The sequence below is a fragment of the Hemicordylus capensis genome, chromosome 2 (genome assembly GCF_027244095.1).
Source record: "Hemicordylus capensis ecotype Gifberg chromosome 2, rHemCap1.1.pri, whole genome shotgun sequence".
NCBI lineage: Eukaryota > Metazoa > Chordata > Lepidosauria > Squamata > Cordylidae > Hemicordylus > Hemicordylus capensis.
The window spans coordinates 147980941-148006174 of NC_069658.1; the positions used below are offsets into that span (position 1 = coordinate 147980941).

Genomic DNA, 25234 nt, shown 5'->3' on the forward strand with positions numbered 1-25234 from the left:
CGGTCCAGGCATTGCCAAGTTGACAGGGATAAACACATGGACACACATACGCTATTTTCCTTAAGTTACAAAACCCACCAGGTGACTCATCATTTTGTGCTGAGAACTGAAATATAAATATACATATAAATATATATTTAGGAGACACCTCCATTGGGTGCTACATTGCACAACTCTGGCTGGATTGTTTTCTGTACCTTTCAAGACTACAATCCTTGCCCATCAAATATATTTCAGTTATTATTTTCATTGCATAACTCCACACCTACTTTGAAGCTGTTTCCCTCCTTTTAAATGACAAAAAAAGTTATCAAGATCATCTTTAAATATAATTAGGCACTGTTTAATAAAGCATAATTTGCCATTATTGTATAGATTATTCTGCTCTTTTCTCCCTCCCTCGTAAAACATACATGAGTAAAGTTTTGTTTTTAAATGTACTGTCTCAAAAGTTTACATTTTATACAGAAGTTCTATTCAAAAAATAAAATTTCCAGTGCTGATTTGATAGCCTTTGTTCGCTGAAAGGTTGTCGGTAAACAAAATGCAGTTACTATTCTTTTTTTCTTTCAAGTAGATTTGGGATAAATGAGTTCCCTTGATAGCAGACTAAAATTTTTGACTGTTTATCTGGTCAAACACATAAAAACAAGCAAAATAATTTTTGTAATGTACATTTTTAAAATGTATTTTAAAACTTATTTTCCCTTTGTCTGAGATGACAAATACTTAAAATAATGTATTCTGCATGTAAACAAGGAAGAAAAAAAAGGAATAAAGATCCCACAGACTGTAAAGTGTCATTCTTCCCAATCCAGGACCAGATGCACATGGAAACTAGCTTCTATGTGCTTATTCCTAGCTAGATGGTACCTCTGGCATGCTAACAGGTGCCACATGCATGATTCCCTATCCCCATGAGTTAAAAATAAAAACTGTGTTAGCAGTTTGGGAGGGGGAGCAAAAGCCTGGATATAGTCCTGCCCTCTCACCATAATGCAGTATGCACATAGCTTCTGCTCCTGCACTCACATACGGCTAGACTGGGGCCATGAACTATTAGAGATGGCAAGACAAAGCAGATCATTCCCACTTGCCTCCCACAGCTTGTTTGTTTGTTTGTGATGGGGGGAGAATCTCCTAGATTACTAGGTATTTCATAAAAGATGGTGGTTACCCCTGTGCCTTGATCATGAATCTCCTGGCTGGGCCACATTCAGGAGGCAAAATAATGATTTTCTAATCTAGATGACCACTGAATCAGTATAACTCTATCTAAATTGAATCAGTATAACTCTTATCTAAATTCCTAACCCTCAATGTAATACATGTAGATGTGTTCAGACACTAATTTTAAAACAGGGTTGGTTAAAGTTCCATGAGCATGGCAGAACTGAGTGAACAGAAGACACTGTAAATGTCCACAAGCTCATCAACTTAAATTCTTAAAGCCTGGTATCTAAATGAGGTTCAGACATTCCTGTGGGGTCCCATGATGCCACCTACACCAATCTGAACCCCAGCGTAAAAGCCAATCTTGCCAAAGTGGTAGAATCATGTAATACAACTTATCCTCAGCTGTACCACTTCAGACTGGAGGTGGGGAATGGTATCTCTGAATGCTCCCCTTCGTACTAACCTACACATGAAAACCAGCATGCTAGGCTCCTACCTAAATCAATATAGGGAAGGTCTGCAGCCTTGAGTAGTACAATCAAAGGAAAACTGCAGCATGCACTTCTTCCACATGTTCAGGTTGGCTCTGAGAGATGTTTTTAAAGCAACAAGCACGAGCAGATCTAATGAGGGGTAATAGGGTAGGAAAAGACCATCTGGAGCAAGCCTGCCTGGGCACAGTTTTATCAAAACACTAGGGAATGCAGCAGTTAACAAGCAGGCTCTTGAGAGTGATTCTAGCTCTGGTAATTGCTGGTCTATCTTTGAGGCTCGGAGGAAAGCGAAAGAGAAACATCAAGCTCAAGATATACAAGGAAAGCAACTACTGTAAACTTTGCATTGGAGACACTTCAGCTTCTACACATACAACCCTGTGTTAAATGTGTTATTGTACGTCCCTCCATTTGCAGGCAAGTCAGTCTTGTAATGTTGCTTGTAATGCCCTAGATTCTCTCTCGCTCTTCTGGACAAATCTTAAGTTAGGCCAAGCTCTCCAGGGGCATTTTAATTTTACACTTTTGTTATACACATTGCTGCTGCAGAAACTTAAGTCGCTGCTATCCCAGGAACTTAACTTTTTGTTTATCAACATCTCTATCCCTCATGATTAGGGAGAAATGCTTAAAAATATGCCATAAATTCAGAAAGGCATCTTCCCCCAGGATTTCACAATCTTTGGATATCTGAGGTGGTCAATCCTGAGACAGGAAAGAACAATTAACTCGGATGGCAGTGCTTTGCATAGAGTAGCATGGAAAACAGCAGGCAATGGAACAAGTGGAAAGTCAGGCAAAGCATCGGTTGTAGGCATCAAAGCAGAAGACGAAACTATGAGAAAGGAGTGTGCTGATTTTGCAATGGGGAAGTGGAGAATCACAGAATGTAAAGCTCTGCACCAGATACAATGAGGAATGATTAGGATCGGCTGAAAGTGGTTGGGCTTCTCTCTGGTCATGACCCTGCAATGCGGCACATTGGTTCCAGCACAATATGCAGGGCAAGACAATGAAGGAGAGAAGAAGCAACCAGGGGAACACTGAGCTGGAGGCAACTGAAAAGCAGCCATCTCAGAGAATTAATGGCCAGTCTCCAACGTTGGCTTAAGGCATGAAGTGATCCGGGGGAAGATTATGGATGAAGCTGGAAGATGATAGATTGTGTATGGACTGGAGCTACAGTTTTGACATGCTCAACTTCAGCAATACTGGCCTGTCCTCCTTTTGGTGCTCAACTACCAGAAGTCCATCTAAAAAGCTTGATGTGGCTTCCCTCTGCCCACCATTTAAGTCTTCTTAAAAGCACATATTCCTGGCTTCCATTGGATAATTGGTGAGCGCCCATTCCTTTGCTCCTTACCTTCCTGGGCAGAACTGAACTTGCAAAAGATGATCTGTGAAGCTAAAGGAAGCTGATGACTTGGAGACACAGCCTCAGCCACAGGAGCTGAGAGTCACTGAACAAAGAACCTACCCCTGCTCCAGCCAGCTCTGCAGAGGAACAGGATAGAAGCGCTGAGTCACTTCTGATGGCTTCACCGTCAAGTGGCTGCAGTTCAGTGCTAGGCAGCCTGGCAGAGTCCAAACAAGTGGGCTGCCAAGCACATATGGGCACTGAGGGTTGGCAGGATGCTTCACTCCTCCATGAAGTACCAGGCACACAGAGGCACAGGAGGCTGCTGGATCCTCCATCTTCACCTTGAGACCTCTTTGACTCACAGGATGAATCTGGGCCACTAAAGAACTAAGAGTTCTTTGCAAAGGTGGGGACTGGTAAACAAAGCACCTGAAAGCACCCCAGCAGCCTCTGGCCTGCAGGAATGGACACTCAGGACAGCAATGAGTTGCCAGTAAGTCACAAAATCTCCTTCTTCCAGTCCATAACCTCCCAATAGTAGTACATTGAGGCAACAATTGCCCTGCAGTTGAGCTACCTTCTAAAGGCTGCCCAGCTATGTCCCGTCAGAATCTGCCTGAATCCACACGAAGGTTTTTGATCTCCAGCTCTAGCTGTTTGATCTGGACATCCCGCTGGATCAGCACTTCACGGAGCCTCCGGATTTCTTCCTGCTGTCGGTAAAACATCTGCAGCAGCTGGAAAACAGAGATTCCATATGTCACTGTGCTATCTAACTACCATGAATTTTAATTTCTCAGATGTTTGTGTGGAAAGTATATCGAACCAGGGAAAGGAAGAACATGTACCCAAAAATGTGAACTGGAATGAAAGAAAGACAGAACCAAGAGGGATTTCTCCAGAAGGAGATAAACATCAAAAGCTTAATGCTATAATGAAAAATATGCTCCAAAAACTCTTGTGCTTTTGGCATACACAGCTGGTCCGCAGACCCATTTACTGTTTCTAAGAGTCACTTAGAACACAATCTGTCCCCACCTAGGCACAGAGAGACTAGCGTCAAGCTCAGGAAAGCCCTCTTTAGCTCACATTCACCCTAGCACAGGAGAGCCATGCATATCCAGATCCATCTCACTCTCGCATATGGTTCCAAAGCAGGAGGAAACAGGACGGGGGAAACAGGGTCCTGCTGGGTCCACCACATGTGGGGCTGTGTCCATGGAAGAAGGGACCATGTCCCCAGTGCGCAGAACTGGTGAGCTGGCCAGAAGCCTTTATGTCCTCAAAAAATAATCCCATGTAGCAATTACGAGATCCATATGGCAGTTATGAGATCCAACTGGGCATTTTGACACTCTATCCACTATTTGTAGACTCCAGGCTTCCCTCATTCTGGGCATAAAACTTTCTGTGCCAACCAGTGTTCTAATTTTTTTCATCTGTGTGTGGAATGAGTTTTGTTCTGGGTGGCAGTGTTAAGACAGTGTGTGTGCCCATGGATTCAGAGTGGGACCTTCCTGATTTAAACCTGAGCGGGATCTAAAATTAACTGAACAGACATTTTTAAAATGTGTGAGCGTGCACACATGCACATGCCTTAGAGCCAACACTGGTGCCAACTTCTATCTTAAAATCCCAGTTTAAACAGCTCATCTTGACTACTTAATCCAATCTCCTTGCCAGCACAAGCCTCCTCCCTGTAATTCGACCATACCTCATTTTCTGTTTTGGGTGGAGGACACTCGAATATGTCAAAGCCATTAGACAGCCCAATTTTCTTGTCTTCCTGCCCTCTTTCCTCCCCCTTCCTGTGCCCCCATTTCTCTTGGACTCTGCTTGGCTTGTCAGTGGTTTGGTTGACTCGGTACTGGAAAGGCTCCATTGCTTCTGGAGAGGACTCCTTCTTAGGATATGGTGGAAAAGAATTCAAGATTACAGAGCCGGGTCTCAGAGACATCAATATGGGACCTGAAAACAAGCAACAGGAAAGAGTATTTTATACCAAGATCAGAAGCAAAAGGGACTTCGGGACAGAGCAACATTCAAAGTTCTTGTAAAGGATGTTATAGCCAGGCTAATGAAAGATGGAAACAGGTAGGTGTTGTTTATTTCCAGTAATGAAACCAGAGTCATTTTACAGGGTGGGTGTGTATTTCTTTTTACAGGGTGTTTCTTGCCCTGCCTACAAAGTAGTCTAGATTTTGATCCAAGCAAAGATGAATCCTGCAACTTGTACGAATTATTCAAATTAAGCAATTTTCATAATTTCTCTTATTTTGCATAGTTTTGCACATCATAGAGAGGGGCTAATAATTATCCAGGAAGCTATATCAAAGCCACATTCACACCAAATCAATTGGCTATGGGGAACGATCATCCCAACCCACACCACACTTTCCCGGCCTACTGCTGCAGGTATTTAGGAGCAGCAGGGTTAAATGCAAACCAGGAGAAACAGCGAGGAAAGCACACAAGAACAGCCCACTGCAAACAGGTGAGAAGGAGGGCAGTTTCCTCCCTCTTTTCACATTCTCATTTCTAACCTGCTTTTCCTCCAAGGAGTTCAGAGTCCGTTTTATGTATTTATTAGTCTAATTTCCAAGGGAAAGTGGTTTATGAGATCACCTGGTCTGTGTAAGCTTTGCATTTACAATCAGATACAAATCAAATTCTCAGTACATGGGGATGGGTCCTAGTTCGGGGGTGGAGCCACCACTGGGCCAACAGGTTCAAAGAACCCGGGCCAGTGGCCAATCAGGGGCCGCGAGAGCGACCCCAACACGCCCCCCGCTTCTGACGTCAGACACGGCGGCGGTAGTTTAGCTCCCGAGTGGGGGCCGCGCAGCCCCTTCGGGAGCTAAACAAAGGCTGGCACTGCGTTCGAAGCACCATCCACTCCTGGCTGCTCGCTGCAAATGCAGCACCAGCCTAACTAGCTCCTGAAGAGGCCGCGCGGCCCCTTCAGGAGCTAAGACTGGTGCTGCCTTCGCAACGCAGCCCAGAAGCGGCTCTTCCCTGCAGGGAAGAGCCGCTCCTGGGCTGCGCTGCGTTCTAACTGCCAAAGGAGCCGCGCGGCCCCTTCAGCAGTTAAACTGCTTCTCAACTCCCGAACGGAGCCTCAAGGCTCCGTTTGGGAGCCAGACCACGCCCCCGTGTCTGACGTCAGAAGTGGGGGCGTGGCTATCCCCTGCATCTGACGTCAGGCGCGGGGGGGGGGGGCTAGCAGGGCGCCTGCCGCAGACGCACACAGGCCACCGGCGGGCTGGCTATGCCCCTGTCCTAATTGGCCATTTATCAAGATCTTCCAGTGGGCTTCATGGCTAAACAGGGAAGTAACACAAGGCCTCACAGGTACAAGGATGGCACGTTATTTTATTTATTTAAAATATTTATATCCTCCCCTCCAAGTACACTACTGCTCAGGGCAGCTCACAATATTAATAAAATAGATACAATGTAAAACAAACAACTAATAATGTTAAACAACTTGCCATTTTCCCGTCACTTCATCCCATACCGCTGTTTGCAGTGTTGCAAGGATCAGTGTCATGTAAAAGTTGTGCTGTCAAGTTGATTTCGACTCCTAGCGCCCACAGAGCCCTGTGGTTGTCTTTGGTAGAATACAGGAGGGGTTTACCATTGCCTCCTCCCATGCAATATGAGATGATGCCTTCCAGCATCTTCCTATATCGCTGCTGCCTGATATAGGTGTTTCCCATAGTCTGGGAAACACACCAGCGGGAATTCGAACCAGCAACTTCTTGCTCCCTAGGCAAGTTACTTCCCCACTGTGCCATTAGGTGGCTCAAGGTCAAGTGATTGATCGATTGATTAAGTGCTGTCAAGTTGGTGTCGACTCTTAGCAACCACAAAGATAGATTCTCTCCAGGATGACCTGTCTTCAACTTGGCCTTTAAGGTCTCTCAGTGGGGCATTCACTGCTGTCGTAATCAAGTCCATCCACCTTGCTGCTGGTCGTCCTCTTCTCTTTCCCCAGCATTATAGACTTCTCAAGGGAGCTGGGTCTTCGCATAATGTGTCCAAAGTATAATAGTTTGAGCCTGGTCATTTGTGCCTCGAATGAAAATTCTGATTTGTTCTATGATCCACTTGTTTGTTTTCCTGGCTGTCCATGATATCCCTCAAAAGTCTTCTCCAGCAACAAAGTTCAAGAGCGTCAATGCTTTTTTCTATCTTGCTTCTTCGAAGTCTAGCTTTCACATCCATAGAATGTCATGGGGAAAACCATTGTCTGAATGATTCTAACCTTTGTCACGGCATCTAAATATCCTTTCCAAGTCCTTCATTGCTACCCTACCAAGTGCTAGTCTGCAGGGTATTTCTTGACTGCTGGATCCCTAACTGTTGACAGTCAATCCTAAAAGGCAGAAGCTATCCACCACTTCAATGTCTTCATTGTCAATTCTGAGGCTGGTTGCTGTACCCATTGTCATTAGTTGAGTCTTCTTTACATTTAATTGTAGGCCCAATTTTTCACTGTGCTCCTTGACTTTCATTACTAGAGTTTGCAGATCATCCACATTCTCAACTATCAGAGTGGTGTCATCAGCGTAGCGCAGGTTATTGATGTCTCTTCCACCAACTTTAAAACCATGCTCATCGTCTTCCAGTCCAGCTTCTCTCAGTATATATTCAGCATCCAAACTGAATAAAGAAGGAGAAAGTATATACCCTTGTCTTACTCTTTTGCCGATCTGGAACCAGTCTGTTTCACCAAGTTCTGTCTGGACTGTGGCTTCCTGCCCTGTGTATAGGTTTCTCATGAGAACGAGATGTTCTGGGATGCCCATTTTCCTAAGGATATTCCACAACTTGACATGGTTGACACAATCAAAAGCTTTTCTGTAGTCAATAAAGCACATATTGACTTCTTTCTGGTATTCTTTGGCTTTCTCAATTATCCAGCGTGCATCAACAATAACGACTCTTGTTCCTCGGCCTTTTCTGAAACCAGCTTGAACATCCAGCATTTCCATTTCCATGTAGGGCTCTAATCGACATTGGATGATCCTGAGCATTATTTTGCTAGCATGTGAAATTAAGGATATTGTGCGATGGTTCGCACAATCTGTTAAGTCTCCTTTCTTTGGTATGGGTATGTAGACTGACCTCTTCCAATCTGTTGGCCACTGTGTTGTTCTCCAGATTTGCTGGCATAGTTTGGTTAGAGCCTTGACTGATTCTTCTTCTGTTGCCTGCCATATTTCTGTAGCTATTCCATCAATTCCTGCAGCCTTCCGACTTGGTAATGACCGGAGTGCTGATCAAACTTCATCTTCCCGTACTAGAGGTTCTTGCAAGTAGGGAATATCTTCTAGAGTATCTAGAGTCATGTACACAGAGCAAATTGCAGGGGTCCTTTCTGCACAATAGTCACCCAGCCCACTTGTGAGCCTTTCAACTTTACAAGCACCTTAATGGGATGAAGCCAGTAAAAACAGTTCTTTCTGTGAAGAATTTGGTTTACCTTGGTTAGGGATGGGATCTTAGCTCAGTGGTAGAGCATCTGCTTTGCATGCAGAAGGTCGCAGATTCAATCCTTGTTATCTCCAGGTAGGGCTGAGAAAGAATCCTCCCTGAAAATTCCTGAAAGCTGCTACCAGTCAGTGTAGACAATATCGAGCGGATGGACTAATGGTCTGACTTGGAATAAAACAACTTTTTATGTTCCTACATTTATCTATTAGAGATGTGCACAAACTAAGGTTTGTGCCCCGGTTTGTGCTGCTTCAGTGGTTTGAGTGTGGTGCTACAGGGGTGGGTGGGTGATGAGGCGGGCCTTTGAGAGTACAGCATGTCCTTACCTGCTCACTCGCCACTCCATACAGTTACCTGCTGCCGTGGCACTTTTCCCAGCAGTCTGCACGTGGTGCCAGCATGCACATGGCCTCCGCGCATGCACGGCCACCATTTGCATGGTCAACAAACTGAACCGGTTCGGCCTTGAACCAGGGCACAAACCTTGGTTTGTGCACATCTCTATTATCTATCGATTCATTCACAGAAATGCCCTGATTTGAACATAAAAAGCTGCCTTATGCCAAGTCAGGCCATTGGTCCATCTAGCTCAGTATTATCTACATCGACTCTCAGGAGCTCTCTAGTATTTCAGGAAACGGTCATTCACAGTCCTACCAGGAGATGCCAGGGACTGAGAGATGATCTCCCTTACCTTGTGTAAACACATACACACACACTTACACTTTTTCCTGCTCTACTTATTCTGGAAATATCTTTGTCAGAGTTGAAAGGGCCTTAAAAGAGGATCACTGTTTGCAACATATGCATTCATGGTGCATTTGCCTCAGGTTTTGGAGGTATCTGTATTGTTCAAAAAATCTGCAGAATCTATCTGACCAGAGGTGAGAGTGGAATGAAAGAAATGTGTGTGTACACCATTGAAAGCAAAACCTCTCAAGCTGCTTCCAGCCCTTTTAAGAACTGCCTGTCTCCAGTCTTATCTTGTGGGCCTGTAGCCAACAGGAGGTGGTGCACACACCAAACAGCTGAAGAAATAATTCTGATACTGCTTCTTGAGTGCAGGCCTGACCTTTATTAGCACCGTTCAGCCATTCTTGTGCCATCAGGGCTGGCTGGACTCCAGCAGTCATCGGGTAGATGTCTTCCTGGTACGATTCAGACTACAAAGACATACACGGGAGCATATTTACTACATCTGAGAGCAATGAGCTTCAAAGGCTGCCCCTCCCATTCAAAAGCCACAGCTGCAAAACAGAGATATCCACTCACCCGCCGAGGCACAATCATAGAGACAGGCTCTATCAGACTTTTGGCCGGAATCAGTTTATAAAATCGGAAGATCTCGCAGGCAGAGACATCCAGACCCCTTTTTGGCATGACACCTAAAGACCAAAAGGAAGTCATGACAGAGCCAAGCCTCAAAACCAGAGGCTGCTTCTCAAAGGGATGTTGCTTAAGCCTTCTGGTGCCTGCAACTCCTCCCCACAGTGTTTCTGTATTGTCTTTCTCCAGTCATGAGATAACACATTTATTATAATTGTGTAACTTAGTTTTTCCTTCCTAAAACATTTCCATCTATTTCCATCCCCTTGGGGGGACAGCAGTTCACAATCTAAAGAAACATCTCAACTCTTTAACAGCCCCAGAGTTGCTCCACTCTACGTATCCAACGATCCTTCTACTCTTTCCCCTCAACTGGTGTTGGGCAAAATCCCATAAGTATTAGGAGACTGGGTGGGAGTGACATGGGAAGACTCATTGCTGCATCCTCCCCCCACAGCTGTGGGAAAGAGACAGGACGACTCTCCAGGCTGTGGAGAAAGTCTACACAATGAAGTGTCCAGAACAGAGAAAGGACTCAATTATATGTGCATAACTGAGAATGGGGAAGGAGATTGGTCAAAGAAAGACATCGTCTAAAAATGAAATTAAAAAGTAGGGGAAAAGAGAATAGTTTTGCCCAAATTCTCTTCTTCAGTTGGTGAGTCAGTATTCTCAGTGGCAAGGGAAGCAACAGAAGTACCACTATACAGCTGTGATAAAGCTGTGGGAGGGTGGGTAGAGCGAGGCCTGTTATCTGCCCACAAGGCATAAAGCTGTCCACATTGTATCGGCTGCACACAGGCACCCATTCATTGCTATCGGCACATATATAATCAGTAACAAAACTGCTGCAAACTCACCGATTCCTTTCTGAGGCAAAGGGGAGCGGTATTCCATCAGGTAATTCAGGTATGGCTTCTCTGAAATTATCTCGTAGTACCTGATGTTCCCGTCACCCTAGAGATAACATGGAAGACAGAAGGGGAGCACTGAACTCAAGTGTTGTTTTTGAGTGGCACTGAGCAAGGTGTGCTTGACCCTTGACCCTATTAGGGTATTGTTTCTGTGGGAGAAAGGAGGGGTAGCCATTCTCCCAAGAGAGTCCATTATGGTGAGAATGCTGGATCTGGATACAGGAAATCCCAGCTCAACTCCCCACTTGGATGTGGAGTTCACTGGGTGGGTCCGACCAAGTCACACATCAAGCCCAACATCTATATCCTATACTGCATGGACTTTGTTCTTCTTCTAATGCTAGTTTGTCCTCCATGCTAGACCTATGCCTATCACTTTCTCAATCCAAGCAGAACGATTTAAAGGCCAAAGCAGACATGATCCAGGGCACCTATTGAGAATTTCCAACCAGTTTTGTTTTTATGTTAATTTTGGCGAGACAGGGGAGGGCTCTGAATCTGATCAGAGCAGAAAGCTGGCATTTCCCCCAATAACAATAATTGCTACCACAGCTGCTCTTCTCTCTACAAGGGGGAAATTATGCAGACCCAGTATATTTTCCCCTTTTGAAAAAAAGCAGCTGGGTGGAGATTCTGATTGGGGAAATGACCCATGGGAAATGCATACACCCACACAAATAAATAGAGATGCTGCTCTAATCAAACTCAGAGCCCCCCCCCCCATCTAAAGTAAAAAAATTAAAACCCATCAGGAGATATTCCATGCACCTGCTGCTTCATGTTTAATTTATCTCCAAGTCTGGCTAGGTACAAGAGTATGTGTCTTCCTGTCTACTGCCATGCTTGTCAATCAAATCTCTCCCCGATCTTCAGAGGACAGGGTTCTGTTAGCTTCAGGAAGGAGGAGAGGACAGAACTCTAAAAAGAAGATGCAGACTGGCAGGAAAGAGTCTGCGGTGCAACTCTGCTGAAGTTATTGCAGTAGTGCAACTGGGATGTGACAACAGAGGCACTTGCCCTGGGTACAATCTAGACAAGGATGCAAAATGGGCTAAGGTTGTATTATACACATACAGCTACAAAAAGAACGTCAAATGATGTAAGGTTATCTTGAAACTTAGTGAGGGCAGCCAGAGTGGCACCACTGCAGTTTTTCATATGCCTCCTGCCTGCAGCCGAACACAGCAAAGCACATTCAGCCACTGAATGTTGATGGTGGGCAGGATAAAATCAGGGACATGCTATGTTGGATGGCAGCAGCCAGCAAGTTTTATATACAACAGCTTCTGAGCAGGAATAGTCTCTCAGAACAGAGACAATTTGAAATTTAGCAGCAGTGTCCTTAAAGGTGCACAGCCATTTTCAACTTATCCAAGTGCCAGTGCCCATGGGAACGAGGTGTATAATTGGGAGCATACACCAGGCTTCGATTTTCTTTTTAATTTATACATTTATTTACCGTTGCTCAACAAAAGGTTCCCAAAGCGGTTTGTATATGTATAAGCGGTTTGAATATGTATAAGCGGTGTGTGTGTGTGTGTGTGTGTATATATATATAGATACAGATACAGATACAGATACAGATACACACACACACGGCCCCCTGTCCCCAAAGAGCTCACAATCTAAAAAAGAAATATAAGACAGACACCGGCAACAGCCACTGGAGGGATGCTGTGCTGGGGATGGATAGGGCCAGGGCCAGGGCCAGTTTCTATCCCCCTGCTGCTGGGGGAGGCACTCATTTCAAGCACCGAGGTACCTCAGAGTATAGTCATGACACCAATTTAGATTTTCTGCCAAAAATAGGAACTCACCTTGCCCAACACATAGAGCACGTGTGTGTCCGAATCATAGAAAGGAAACAAGAGACCGGATGAGCCATCCACATCCTCTTCTAGTAAAGGCACAGAAAGATCACCCTGCATACAAAAAGGGAAACTGAAATGGTTGCTGAAAGATTACAGTCATTATAATGTATGTATACAACAGGAAGACTGAGAGATAACTGTCAAGGAAGATGTACTTCAAGGAAGAATTAGTTGTTAACAATGGTAACGGAGGCCTAGTTCTCACTCAGATGGTAGAACTGTGTCTGGGCTGTACCACTTCAGACTGCAGGTAGAAGAAGCTCAATCGACTGAATTCTCCTCTATGCAAAAACACAACCCTCCAAATGTCAGGGAGACAGGTTCTAGCTTAGCCTTCTTCCTGACACGGCAGTTTGCTGTGTGGAGGGAATTGTGAGCCCCCACCTGCACTCTGCAGGGGTACAGCCAAGACACAGCCTTGGCACCTCAGGGAGAACTAGGCCCATCTCTCACATTCTTAGTTTAGAAAAGATGACAGTTAAAATGGAGCCCACACTATTTCCCTCATGCCTTGCTTCTGAGATTCGCAGAGGCACCTGACTGGCTACTGTGGGGAAGAGAATGCTGGACTAGATGGAACTTTGGTTTGATCAGCAGGAATCATCTTAAGTTCTTAAATACCCCAAGGTGAGCCCAACTGAGTCGCTGGCTGTAAAGAGTAGACCACCACGTACATCACCGCCACACAAGTTCCTGTAGCTGCTATATAGGCCTCTGGACTTGGGTGGGAAGAGGTCACACACCTCTTCCTCTTCAGATACAAGCCCAAATCTAGCTACTAAGACTGCCTGGGCCTTCCTCTTTTCTTCCTGCCACTACGGACTCCCATCATAACCTACTCGGTGCAAGCTGCACCTTCTTCTTTCCCTTCCTCACCCTATGTCTGGCCCAGAGTAAAGGTGCCCGGTGTTCCTTCCATCCTACCTCCACTACTGGAATGGATGGGGGAAGAGAAACATATAACTGTCACTGGCATGGTCGCCAGGAGTCCACACCGACCCAATGGCACAACTTTACCTTTAGCAGAGGAACAAAACTAACTAGTAGTCCTTGGTGAGGCTGCGAATGTGGCAAGGACTCACCTGATCCCATAGTACAATCTGCCTGTTATTCCACCTGGACGTTCCTGTGGAGAGCAGCTTTTTCATGTTTCCTAGAAACAAAACTTTATTCACTCTGTGAGACTTGTTGCTTGCTTCCTGTAAGAAGACACCATGTGTTACTGACAGAAAAATCAAGCACACCACGCACTTCTTCTGTCAGTGAAGCTCAAGGCACTTGCTAATTAAGAGTTCTGAAACCCTCCACTTTCATAATTCACAGTGTGCCCATATCTGCCTGTCCTGCTGACAGCGCATTTAGGGACGAAAGAAGCTGCCTCACACTGAGTGAGACCACTGGCCCCTCAGACAGAGGTCTTTCCCAGCGGTTCCTGAAAATGGTAGGGTCTGAATCTGGGACCTTCTGCATGGGAAACAAATGCTCTGCCCCTAAGCCACAATTCCCAGGAGTCCCTGAGGAAAGAAAATGACGAGACCAAGCAGCCCCACCCTTTGGGCAGGGTGACGCGGGGCAATTGCCCCACGCCCTTCATCATTTAAAGCCTAAATGGCATCCATGTGGGCCATCTGGAACTTCAATGGTCAGCCCCCACTTCTCAGCATGGGGCTGGCCCAGTTCCAAATAGCCCACATGGGCATCCGAGTTTCAAATGGCCAGCCCTGTGTCTCTCTGTTTAAGGGCCCTGCACACTCTGATTTGCCCTGGACCCTGCAACGCCCATAAGGCCAGCCCTGAGACCAGGTGAAGTAAATAGTATGGATATACGCCAAGACACAAACAAATACCAGTAGCCGGTGAACAGTATACAAAAGCAAAGTGAACATACAGGTATTTCTGCCATTTTCCTACACACCTATTTTCAGAGCAAATTAGAAAAATCTACCACCAAGAGCTTAAATGCAGATTATTGGCCATGGGACTCGTAAAGCTTGGCCTCAAAAGATACAATAAGTCTTTCAGATTGCCTGGTTTGAAAAGGAGGCCAGTAAGTGAAGGGCCTTCCATTTTCCAGGACAAGAGGAGCAACACCAGGAAAAGGTCTCCTTCTAGGCCAGCCATTAAAACACACAAGACCATGCTGGTTCAGATGCTGACAAATTCAATTTATTTTCTTGGCATATTCATTCCAAGGGGTGAAATCCTGCTCTGAACCAACAAAGGGTAGAATGCATGGACGTGCACAAAAAGCAGCAAGCAATGACGGGAGGGAGGAGCAGGTAGGCCAGGCTAATCTACTCCTACCAGGCCCCTCATCCTGTTAGCTAATCTGCAACTGCAGCAAACAGTGAGGGCCGCCCCTAAACACAAATGTCACCACTGAATAGCAAGTGATGGGGAGGAGTGGGAAGAAGCCTAGTTCACTCAAACCGCTTCTCCCTATCAGATGTCCCACTCTTTAGCTCTCTGCTTCTTGTCCAAGCCCTCTCAGACATAGAACTTCATTTCTGTCTTGGCCGAAACAACCTACCATATTTACCTGAATAGAAGACAACTCTGAATTTAAGATGACCCCCTTAAAAACACAGGTTAAATACAGGTTATACCTACATTTGCCCAAAAAGAAGAAGACTGTGAATTTAACACAACTTCTCAGTTTCTAAGATCAAAGAACCAGGAAAAAACCTAATCTCAGCACCCTCACCAAATGACAATTTCCATGGTTCCTAGGGAAAGCCCTCAACGGTTAAACACGTTTTCTGGTGTTTCCACAAAAGAAAAGTTCACGAAAGAACTGATTTAAGCCTTTGATGAGGAATGCAGTAAATGTGCTATAGAAAGCAGAGAGCCATTCACAAACTGAGCATAGATTCACATCAACCAGGCTCCACGGTTTTGTGGGCTCCCAGACAGGAAACCTGCAGTGTCTTCTGGGCATGTGCCAGTCCCCCATTCAGCCACACCAGTAAGCCTTAATCCACTCACTCCCTGCTGCGTCTCCTCAGCACGAGAAAAAGCAACAGAGAGGGGGAATTGAGGATTGCTGAAATAGTTGCAATGTGAGCCATGCACTCTCCCAGAGAGAGAGGCTTTCTGTCTGGACACAATGGAGCACTGCATCTAGGCTTGGTGGGATGCCCTTCAAATATCCATGGGCCCAGGCAATCCCTCCAGATGCTGGCACTGGCCATATGGCCTTTTTTATTCAACACAAGGAGTCCAAACCCCATTCTTTACATTCCTTTCGAAAACACCCTGAGGCAGACATACTCCTCCAGTGAGTGTAGAGGCATTCTTAGTCTATTGCGGGGGGGGGGGGGGGGACATTGTTTGTGTCTTGACTCTATTGACAGGATTAATCATCATGTGTGTTCCGGACTATGTCTATTAAATTGGTTGAAGTTGCAGTGTAGATATAATCTAAGCAAACACCTCCTCCATTCCTTCTCCCATTTCTGCTGTATCACTTAGCCTATTACACTTTAAAAAAGAGGTCAAGAGAAGGATTCTAGTACATTGTTGCAACTAACTTTGGTTCTCTCCCCATCCCACACACCCCACCTCCCTTGTTACTGAAACGGTTGGAAGCCATTGTACAAGCTCTGCCCAAATCCAGAAGAGAACAAGGAAGCAAATTCCGGTTTATCTGGTTGATATCACCAACTATAGACAGAGGCGCTCTTACTCCTGGACTTCTGGGCCGAAGTCCAGGGCCTCCACACCCCCTGGGGGCAGTGCTCCCTCTAACAGGGATTTCCAGATGTTGTTGACCACAACTCCCATAATCCCCAGCCAAGCCACTGCAGCTGGGGGTGCTGGGAGTTGTAGTGAACAACATCTGGGAATTCCTGTTAGGGGGAACAGTGCCTGGGCCCCCCGAAATCCTTTTTAGTCTGTCCTGAGTGGTTTGGCTGTGTTAAAAATACTCTGTGTGTGGGTAGGTGAGGGCTCCAAAAGCCTTTGGTCCAGGCTCCAAAATTACCTAGGTGCACCTCTGACTATAGGTCAGCCCAAGTCAGTCTTTAAAGTCAGCTATCCTGCCTCTGGTCATGCTGCTTCAGAAAAGGATGCACCCCACCTTCTGGTCAACATCTGTACGCAGAAAACAATTTTCTTTTTCAGTGTTTTTTTTCCAGCTCTGTATACCTGTAAGAGAGTTCCTGCTCGTGGGTCAATGATCCTTATCTTCCTGTCCCTGCAGGCTGTGGCTAAGAGGCTCCCGTCTGTGTTGAATGACATGGAGAGGATCACGTCTGTGTGAAAGCTGATTGTCTTCACCGGTGCCTGAATGACAGATTCTTTGGTGTCAAGGTTCCAGATCATGATCTGTGGTAGAGGGGTGCACACTGGTCAACATTTCCTGAGCTATCCACCCATGATGCAGAAAAAACAAGTCAGAATTGTGTAGCAACTATGCCTAATAGAGTACATCTGCCCCATACAGAATGTATTACTCCCACTAGAAGAGTGGCACTGTATGCAGGCTTGAGTCACTATTCAGCTGCGGTAGAAGCAAAGCATCCCTGACAAACAAGAGGAAGAGGGAATGCAGGAGAGAAAGGAAGGAAGGAGGACAGTGTGTCTGTCCATGGCTACTAGTCTGATGGCTAATAGGCCAACTCCAGCCTCAGAGGCAAGATGCTGCTAAATACCAGCTGCAGGGAAGCAACAGCAAGAGAGAAGGGATGCCCTCAGCAACTGCCTGTGAGCTTCCCAGAGGCACCTGGTGGGCCACTGTGGGAAACAGGATGCTGGACTAGATGGGCCTTGGGCCTGATCCAGCAGGGCTGTTCTTGTTCATGCTTTAAAGAGGAAAGGACTGAACATTCTGTAACAAATTCTACAACATCAAGAGCTGAATTCTGCGTAGAAGCGGCACCAACAGAGCACGGTTCCTTGGCTTTTGCTATTTAGTATAAACTTTGCATGTTTTGTATTCTTTTTCTGCTAGTCATGTGGAAAGGCAAGCAGCTAAGCTACAAAGGGTGCAGCAGAATACTGGAAACTACTCAGCAACTCCTCTGGCTTGTACAGTTCTATGAAACACTGTCAGAAACTTCCTTTCTTTGCAACTGTGAGGACTAGAAAGGTTTTTAAGTTTTGTGGTCGTGGTAGTTTTCAAAGATAGATTCTTAAGACAACTGAATTCTGCAGCCAATACAGATTCTGCAGGTTTTTCTGCATTCCTGCAGAACTGTGCAATATTTGTTTTTCTGTAAGGCTTATATGCTTAAGCCAACAATTAAAATAACAATAATATAAACACAAAATGTCGCAGGCACTCACCCAGGCAATGTTGGGTCAGCCTACCCTCTTCCTCCCCACTTCTCCCCTTCACTTGCCAGCTTTCCATCGTGTGCAGAGTGATGGACTGTGATCAAGATGATTTGGAAGAAAGGAAAAACTATGAGGGAAAATTCTCCCACTATGGGAGAACAGCATGGACATGCCACCTCTGCTCTACATGGACCTCAGACACTCTGTCTATATCTCACATGAAAACAGGAAAGAACCACAGCATTTCAAATTTGAAATGAGAGCACGCTAACTCCACAACTCACCATGTAATCATAACCAGTGCTGAAAAGGATATTACTCGCTGTCGGGTGCCATTCAATGAGTCCCACCCTTCGTGTATGACCAAGAAGCTCCTTCTGTGCATCTGTGATGCTTTTTGTTAGTAAGTGCTGGGGAATTTTCCAGATTTTTACCTAAGTAATACCATAATGCAGAGTCTAAGTATGATCCATTTAGTCAACATTTGTTTTTAGTAGCAGCAGCAATCAAACACAGTAGAATTAATTAATAACAGTATTAACCAGTAGGTTGAATGTGGGTTGGGGGGGGGGTTGTGTGTTTTTTAGGGGTGGGGGGGACAGAATGCATTTCCAGTGTGCACATCCAGCTCTCACAGTCCACAACTTTATCTTGTTCTGGTTCCCATGGCTGTCACCACCTGTGCACACCACCAAGGCAACTACAGAACAAAAGTGTGATGTACAGGAATCCTACTTGAAGGCCATAAAAAGAAGTGGGGATCTGCTTAGCTCCACTTCCTGCATCCCTCGTTTAGTGTGCAAGTATCAAATAAAGATCCTAAGATTAATTAATTAATTAATTAATTAATTAATTAATTAAATTTATATCCTGCTCTTCCTCCAAGGAGCCCAGAGTGTCATCTGAAACTACATACTTGAGTTTCTCTTTCACAACAACCCTGTGAAGTAGGTTAGGCTGAGAGAGAAGCAACTGGCCCAGAGTCACCCAGCTAGTATCATGGCTGAATGGGGATTTGAACCCGGGTCTCCCCAGTCCTAGTCCAGCACTCTAACCACTACACCACGCTCGCTCTCAAATGCTGTCTGGACATGGAACCAGTCCCATCAAAGTCCCCCCACTACGTCCAAATGTATCTATTTGTCACATTGGTATCCCTTTGTTCCTCCAAGGACCTCAGAATGGTACTTCAGTCTCTCAATAACCCTATGAGGCAGGTTAGGCTGAGACACCACAACTTGTTGAAGGCTACCCTGTGACCAGGGTATGAAGCTGGTTTTTTAAAAGAAAATTACTACTACTACTACATGTATATGGGCAGTGCACAAAATATAACAAAATCACAATAAAAATAAAGCAATATATTTAACAAACTTGAAAGGCTAAGCCATTTCAAGGCTAGATCTGGCACCATTAACAATATATATTAAGAATGGATCCAGAAGTTCAACATTCCGCCCCAGCCCTCAGTCCTACCCCCGAAGCTTGCCCCCAAAGGCCGACCCTCTTTATGCATCCAAACTCAATACTCTGATCACAGCATTATGCTGGCTCTTTATCAACTATTCCTTGGTAACTTCCTAGCAGATTTTCATTTTTTAGATTTATATCCCGCTCTTCCTCTGAGGAGCTCAGAGCAGTGTACATGCTTATTTTTACCCTCACAACAACCCTGTGAGGTAGGTTAGGCTGAGAGATACATCACTGGCCCAGAGTCACCCAGTGAGTTTCATGGTTGAATGGGGATTCGAACTCAGCTCTTCCCGGTCCTAATCCAACACTCTAACCACTACGCTATGCTGGCTCTCAGATGACACTTATAGATCCAGCATAGATGTAATGCTGCCCCATATTCTAAACATGGTTAGGAGATCACAACTACCCCAATGGCCAATATGCTCCTCCCCCTCCCTTACACACAAACTGCCCCCCACCCCTTTCATTTTCAGGGCTAAACATGACCCAGCATGTGCCTGCATCAGTATTTTCACTTAATGGGGTAAGCTCCAAACCAGTTTGCAATTTGGGGTTTGCAGTTTAAATCATAGTTAGATACAGATTTACAAACTGTGGTTCAAGTTAAAAATGGTTAGTAACATCTAGTGCCACTGTTAACAGTGATGAACGAGCAAATGAATGAGATGCTCCTGATTTCCTAACCTCTGTAAGGAAACTAGGAAATGTTGCATGTGTACTGAGCAAGGATTTCATCACTTCAGAAGTTGCAAAAAAAAACCCCCAAACACTTACAGTGGTGTCTTCAGAGCAGGAAGCTATTAGAAAGTCGTCAAAAGGATTCCATTTAATGTCTAAAACATTCCCTTTGTGCCCACAGATGCGAGGGTAATGTGGATCAAGCTTCCCTGTCTGAGGGAGGGGGAAAGAAAGGTTTAGTCCCAAAATGGCAAGGTCTTCCACGAAGCTTGGCAATCACCACAGATCAAAGGGCAAGCTCCGAAAAATTGTTTCTGCAAGTCTCCAGAATGCTTGGCTTGAACTGCCTATGGAGGGTGGCTATGCCTGTGATGTCACAAACTATGTGCCACCCCCATCCCTGAAGCACTTCTGCAACTCTTTTTGAATAGTTTAGGATTTGGGGGAAGAGTGCAAGATGAAGGATGGATGTGTAAATAAACACATATATGTACACCAGCTGGGGGCAAAGAAAGGGGGCAACCCAACTCAGGCGTGATGGGAAGAGCAACAATGACAGCTGATCCAGCACTGGCCTCTCTGCAATGCATGTCTGCAATGCATAAGTTGTAAAGCTGGACTCTGGGTGAAGTGACCACTATGAAAATCTGACATCTGTCTTCACCTTTGGAATTCATTAAGTTCTGAAAACTATTGCCCCAAACCAGCAACAGAGAAAAGCCTTCACACATCAATTCCCTTGCTGAACTTCACACAAAAAGGCCAAATGTGGATTTACACCCAGATATGCATCGCTAGGAGTCAACACTGACTTGACGACACTTAATCAATTAATCAATGCATCTGCATTGTGAGGTACATCTGAAAGTGCAGTACTCATGCACCCTTGTCCTGTAGACAAGGGTGCATATTTCCACCTGCATAGCAACAAAGATGGAACACAGATTCCAAACTACTGCGTCAGATTGGACATTTGTATTAGAGCCTTTAAGTCTCCCCTTAACCTTAAAGAGAGTCAAAATGTATTTTTCTTAATGCTTTTTAAAAATATCTTTGTTTTTTTACCACAAGGGGTCTGTAGTGGAACTAGGCATTTTCCAGTGTGGTTGTAAAATGTGGGATATATGAAATATAGAAGGAAGGCTCGATAGTTCCAGACAACCTTCAGATCACAATGATTTTTATAAGGAAAAGGAAATGCAAATTTTGCGTATGTTAGTACAAGGATATAAGATGGTTCTAGTAAACAACCCACTCCTGTGGATTGCTCTGGGAGATATGAAAATGAGACCAATGTTAACCCATGTCCCTTGGCATCCTTTTAAAATATAAACTTCTGAGGCCAATAATTTGACTGCAGGTGAATACAGATGACTTTTACCAGGTGAAAACTTTCTATCACAAACTTTTATCCACTTGGTAAGCTTAGATCCTGTTAAAATTAAAGAGCACCCTCCTGGTGCTTCTCCAAATTTCTGCTTGATCGCAGTAAGATTCTCCTCAACCCTTGGCAGCAGGACATTACAGTCTATCTGTTTACCTAAGAGGCTGCACACAGTGTGGCAAGTTATCCCTGGGTGTATTCCCAGTGCGTATTCAGACAAACCCAATGATATCTCCCCCACACCATTTTAGCAGTCATCTGAATACAGGAACCAAAAAACACTCCTTCACACACAAGTGATGGACTTATGTAGCACTTACCTGATTCACTGGTATAACCAGAAAGGCTCCTCCACCTGCACACTCAGTCACAACAGCAACAAAATGTGGGTTCACAGCACAGAAGTGGTTGTCATGGACGCTCCGTGTTATGGGCACGCAGTCATAGCAGTTCTCCTTACTGGCAGCCTTGCCATAAACGTGACGGAATTTTGAACTCTGATACTGAGGGTACCATGACATCTGCAAGGCACAACAAAAAAGCAAACATGAATTCATAGCCACTATCTCATCATTATACTTCAACATTTCTCAAAGGAAAACCAGAGACATGGGTTTTCTGGAAAAATCTGAATTGTAAAATTTTCTGGATTCCCCCACCGCCCAGAAAAGTTCCCCATGTAAATTTCCCCCTCATTTGCATAAAAGCTGCATTAATTTTTTTTATTTTACTATACAATTTCCCCAATGCCCTAAATATATTATGATCTCTTTTGACATGTTGCTTGACTTATTTATACAGCTAAAAACACCCCCACCATGTTAATTTGCTACACTGTATCTCCAACGTTTTTCAAGTAGCCAAGTAGTTGAACTGAAATATTTGATGGAGGGCAGGAGGAAGATCAATAAAGACACTTCATGGGCTTCAATACTGTTATACTGAAACAAATGCAAAGCTTTATGTGGAAAGATTTCATTCATATATATACACACACACACACACACACACACTCACGTCGTACATGGCAAGCCATGCCCACACAATGCTTTACCAAGCGGAGGTAACAGAACAGAAGCACTGTGGTGATTGGGCAGTTGGGATTCCATATGCAGATAGGGAAGAGGAGCGGCAAGGACCGGGCAGCTGACACTGAGCAATAAAGGAGGGGCTGTGGCAGGGCCCAAGGACAGCAACAAAGTCCTAGTGCAGAGAGATGCTCTGTGCAGGTTCAGCTAGTATCTAATACATCAATAGAACATTGTACTATCTCACACACTTTCTAGACATAATCTCCTGAAAAACACTAATTACAACTTTGAAATTGCTGAACTTGCCTAATATAGCATTGATACTGGCATCCATTCATTATTATTAGAGCTGCCATGTCCCCCCAAATTCCAGGTTTCACATGGATTTTAAGCATTCCTCCCAGCTTGCTTAGCCCACCCAGATTCTCCCAGATTTCAGATTTCATTTTTAAAAAAGGGGGTGGGAAGCTACGCTCTAGCCCTTGTAGAAGCGGAGTTATGGAGCAAAACGTGCAGTCACTACTCTGCTCAAAAATTATTTTCCATCCAATTTACATAATATGCAAATTAGGCACCTGGATTTGGAAAGCCAGAATATGGCAACCCTAATTATTACCAATGAATGTTATGAAACAATAGTGGATATCCACAGTCTAGCATTGTGAAGCAGTGAGAGTTCCAGACTACCACATTGCACTGTTACTTGAGTGGGGAAAAGGGTGATTTTCACCAATCTGCCTTTCCCTCTGAAGTCCACTATGTGTCACCAAAATATTTCCTTGAGAGTCATATGATCTTCAGGGACATTTTTTTGTGATGGACAGTGGCCTTGAGAGGGAAAGGAAGATGGTCAAAACTCACCCCTCTCCCTGCTTAAGGAACTCATACTGTTGTACATGTGCAATGGTGGATTGGATATCAGTCAATGAAATTTTAGACATGGAAGTTTTTCTACCTGAAAAATAAAAGTACAGGAAAATTTTCCACCCCATATTTCTGAGAAAAACAGAGACACTCTTATTGGTAACAAAACATTCTCTTTCTTACTGCATTGTCTTATTGCATTGTTTTATATAGAAAATAATAGCTCTAAACATCTGCAGGGGATGATGAAGATTCTATGTAAGTTTTGGCCCTGTTAAATGCTATTTCTATTTCTGAAAGAGCTAGAAATGTTATGATTCTTATGGGCACATAACCACAGCACCTGTGGGTGATGGAGAGGTACTGGCAGATTTCTGTTTTCACAAAAATCAGAACAAAATCTAAGGGGACTAACCTCCCCTGACAACTGCCTCAGTGACACTCAGTGGAGTGGGATGTTTGTAGACTCAGAGGAAACTTAACAGACAACCATGTCGGTGGAGCTAATGGAACCCAGTAGTGAGGAAGGTAGAGAAAGAGGGCCTCAACAAAAAGAATCTGAAATTTCTCAGCTTGAAGAATACTCCCTCAAGACAGTTACAATCCCTTCCATTTCTAATGGGTAAAGGTGTCCTTTAGCTTTGCCACCAGCCCTTTCACAGTTTTATGTTTCTGAGGAGGAAGGTACACCAAAGGTTATGTACACATATGCCATTTTATGTATATATATCTGTGTAAACCACTTTGGAAACTTTTGTTGAAAAGCAGTATATAAATATCTGTTGTATTTGTATAAGGTACACTGATGTACATGTAACACTCCCTATTCTCACATAAATGATGGGTGGGACACATTTAAGCTCTGGGTATAGAGGATAAATACAACATAAAGACAACTGTATGTGTGTGAAAATAACCCACTCCCCTTAGGAGAGGAGAGCTGGTCTTGTGGTAGCAAACATGACTTGTCCCCTTAGCTAAGTAGGGTCTGCCCTGGTTGCATATGAATGGGAGACTAGAAGTGTGAGCACTCTAAGATATTCCCCTCAGGGGATGGAGCTGCTCTGGGAAGATCAGAAGGTTCCAAGTTCCCTCCCTGGCTTCTCCAAGATAGGGCTGAGAGAGATTCCTGCCTGCATCCTTGGAGAAGCCACTGCCAGTCTGTGAAGACAATACTGAGCTAGATGGACCAATGGTCTGATTCAGTATATGGCATGTTCCTAACTCTCCTGAGGAATGGAGGAGTAAGTTTCACACTGAATCTGTTAATCTGCTGATCATTGTACTGTATGTGCATATGCACGCATGCAAACACACAGTCACACAACAAACTAACAACATTCAGCATTAGACATAACTTATTCCACGATCCATTTCCCTCCCTAAAACCTCTGCAAAAATTGAAAAATTAAAGAGACCATTAGACATTAACTCTTGAAACTTTAGGGCTGGATAAAAAGGAGCTGGGAATGAACCCCTCCCCCAACAACCCAGAAGGAATAAAAGTTGCATATGACGCAAGACCCAAATTAGAACAGAGACTCCTGTCTTTGTTGCTAACTTCTGTTTTTCTCACCATGCTCAGTCATAGGCTCAAGGAACACATGCACATCAGGAATATACTGCAACATTCTGTTGTGGGTCCACACCTATTCCTAGGATATTAACAAATGGTGTCATGTGAAACAAGTGAGGCTATGTCTGTGATGAATTTATTAGGATTTGTGTTGTTTGCCTTCTGTTTTTGTGATGGAAATATAAAATGCACAAAAGGAAATAGGGACACTTATGTACACATAACACTCCCTATTCTCACACAGCATTGCTGACCACGCAAATGGCTTCCAAATATGTGCAGCGCGGCCACATGTGTGCTGCCACACC

The 25234-nt window shown here is 44.6% G+C and overlaps 1 protein-coding gene across 4 annotated transcripts in view; it reads right to left on the reverse strand.

The window, feature by feature from the left end:
- Positions 1–321: 321 nt before the first annotated feature.
- Positions 322–25234, reverse strand: part of CORO2A (coronin 2A) — a 90968-nt gene continuing 66055 nt past the window's right edge. For all 4 annotated transcript variants that reach the window (XM_053291287.1, XM_053291286.1, XM_053291288.1 and 1 more), the window contains 11 exons: positions 21776–21976; positions 20168–20284; positions 18202–18351; positions 16787–16966; positions 13723–13839; positions 12587–12691; positions 10716–10812; positions 9802–9914; positions 9602–9692; positions 4745–4998; positions 322–3767 (listed from right to left, as the gene is read on the reverse strand). In XM_053291287.1, coding sequence (XP_053147262.1) covers positions 3636–3767; positions 4745–4998; positions 9602–9692; positions 9802–9914; positions 10716–10812; positions 12587–12691; positions 13723–13839; positions 16787–16966; positions 18202–18351; positions 20168–20284; positions 21776–21976 — 1557 coding nt within the window. In that variant the 3' untranslated portion in view covers positions 322–3635. The remainder of the gene's footprint in view (positions 3768–4744; positions 4999–9601; positions 9693–9801; positions 9915–10715; positions 10813–12586; positions 12692–13722; positions 13840–16786; positions 16967–18201; positions 18352–20167; positions 20285–21775; positions 21977–25234) is intronic.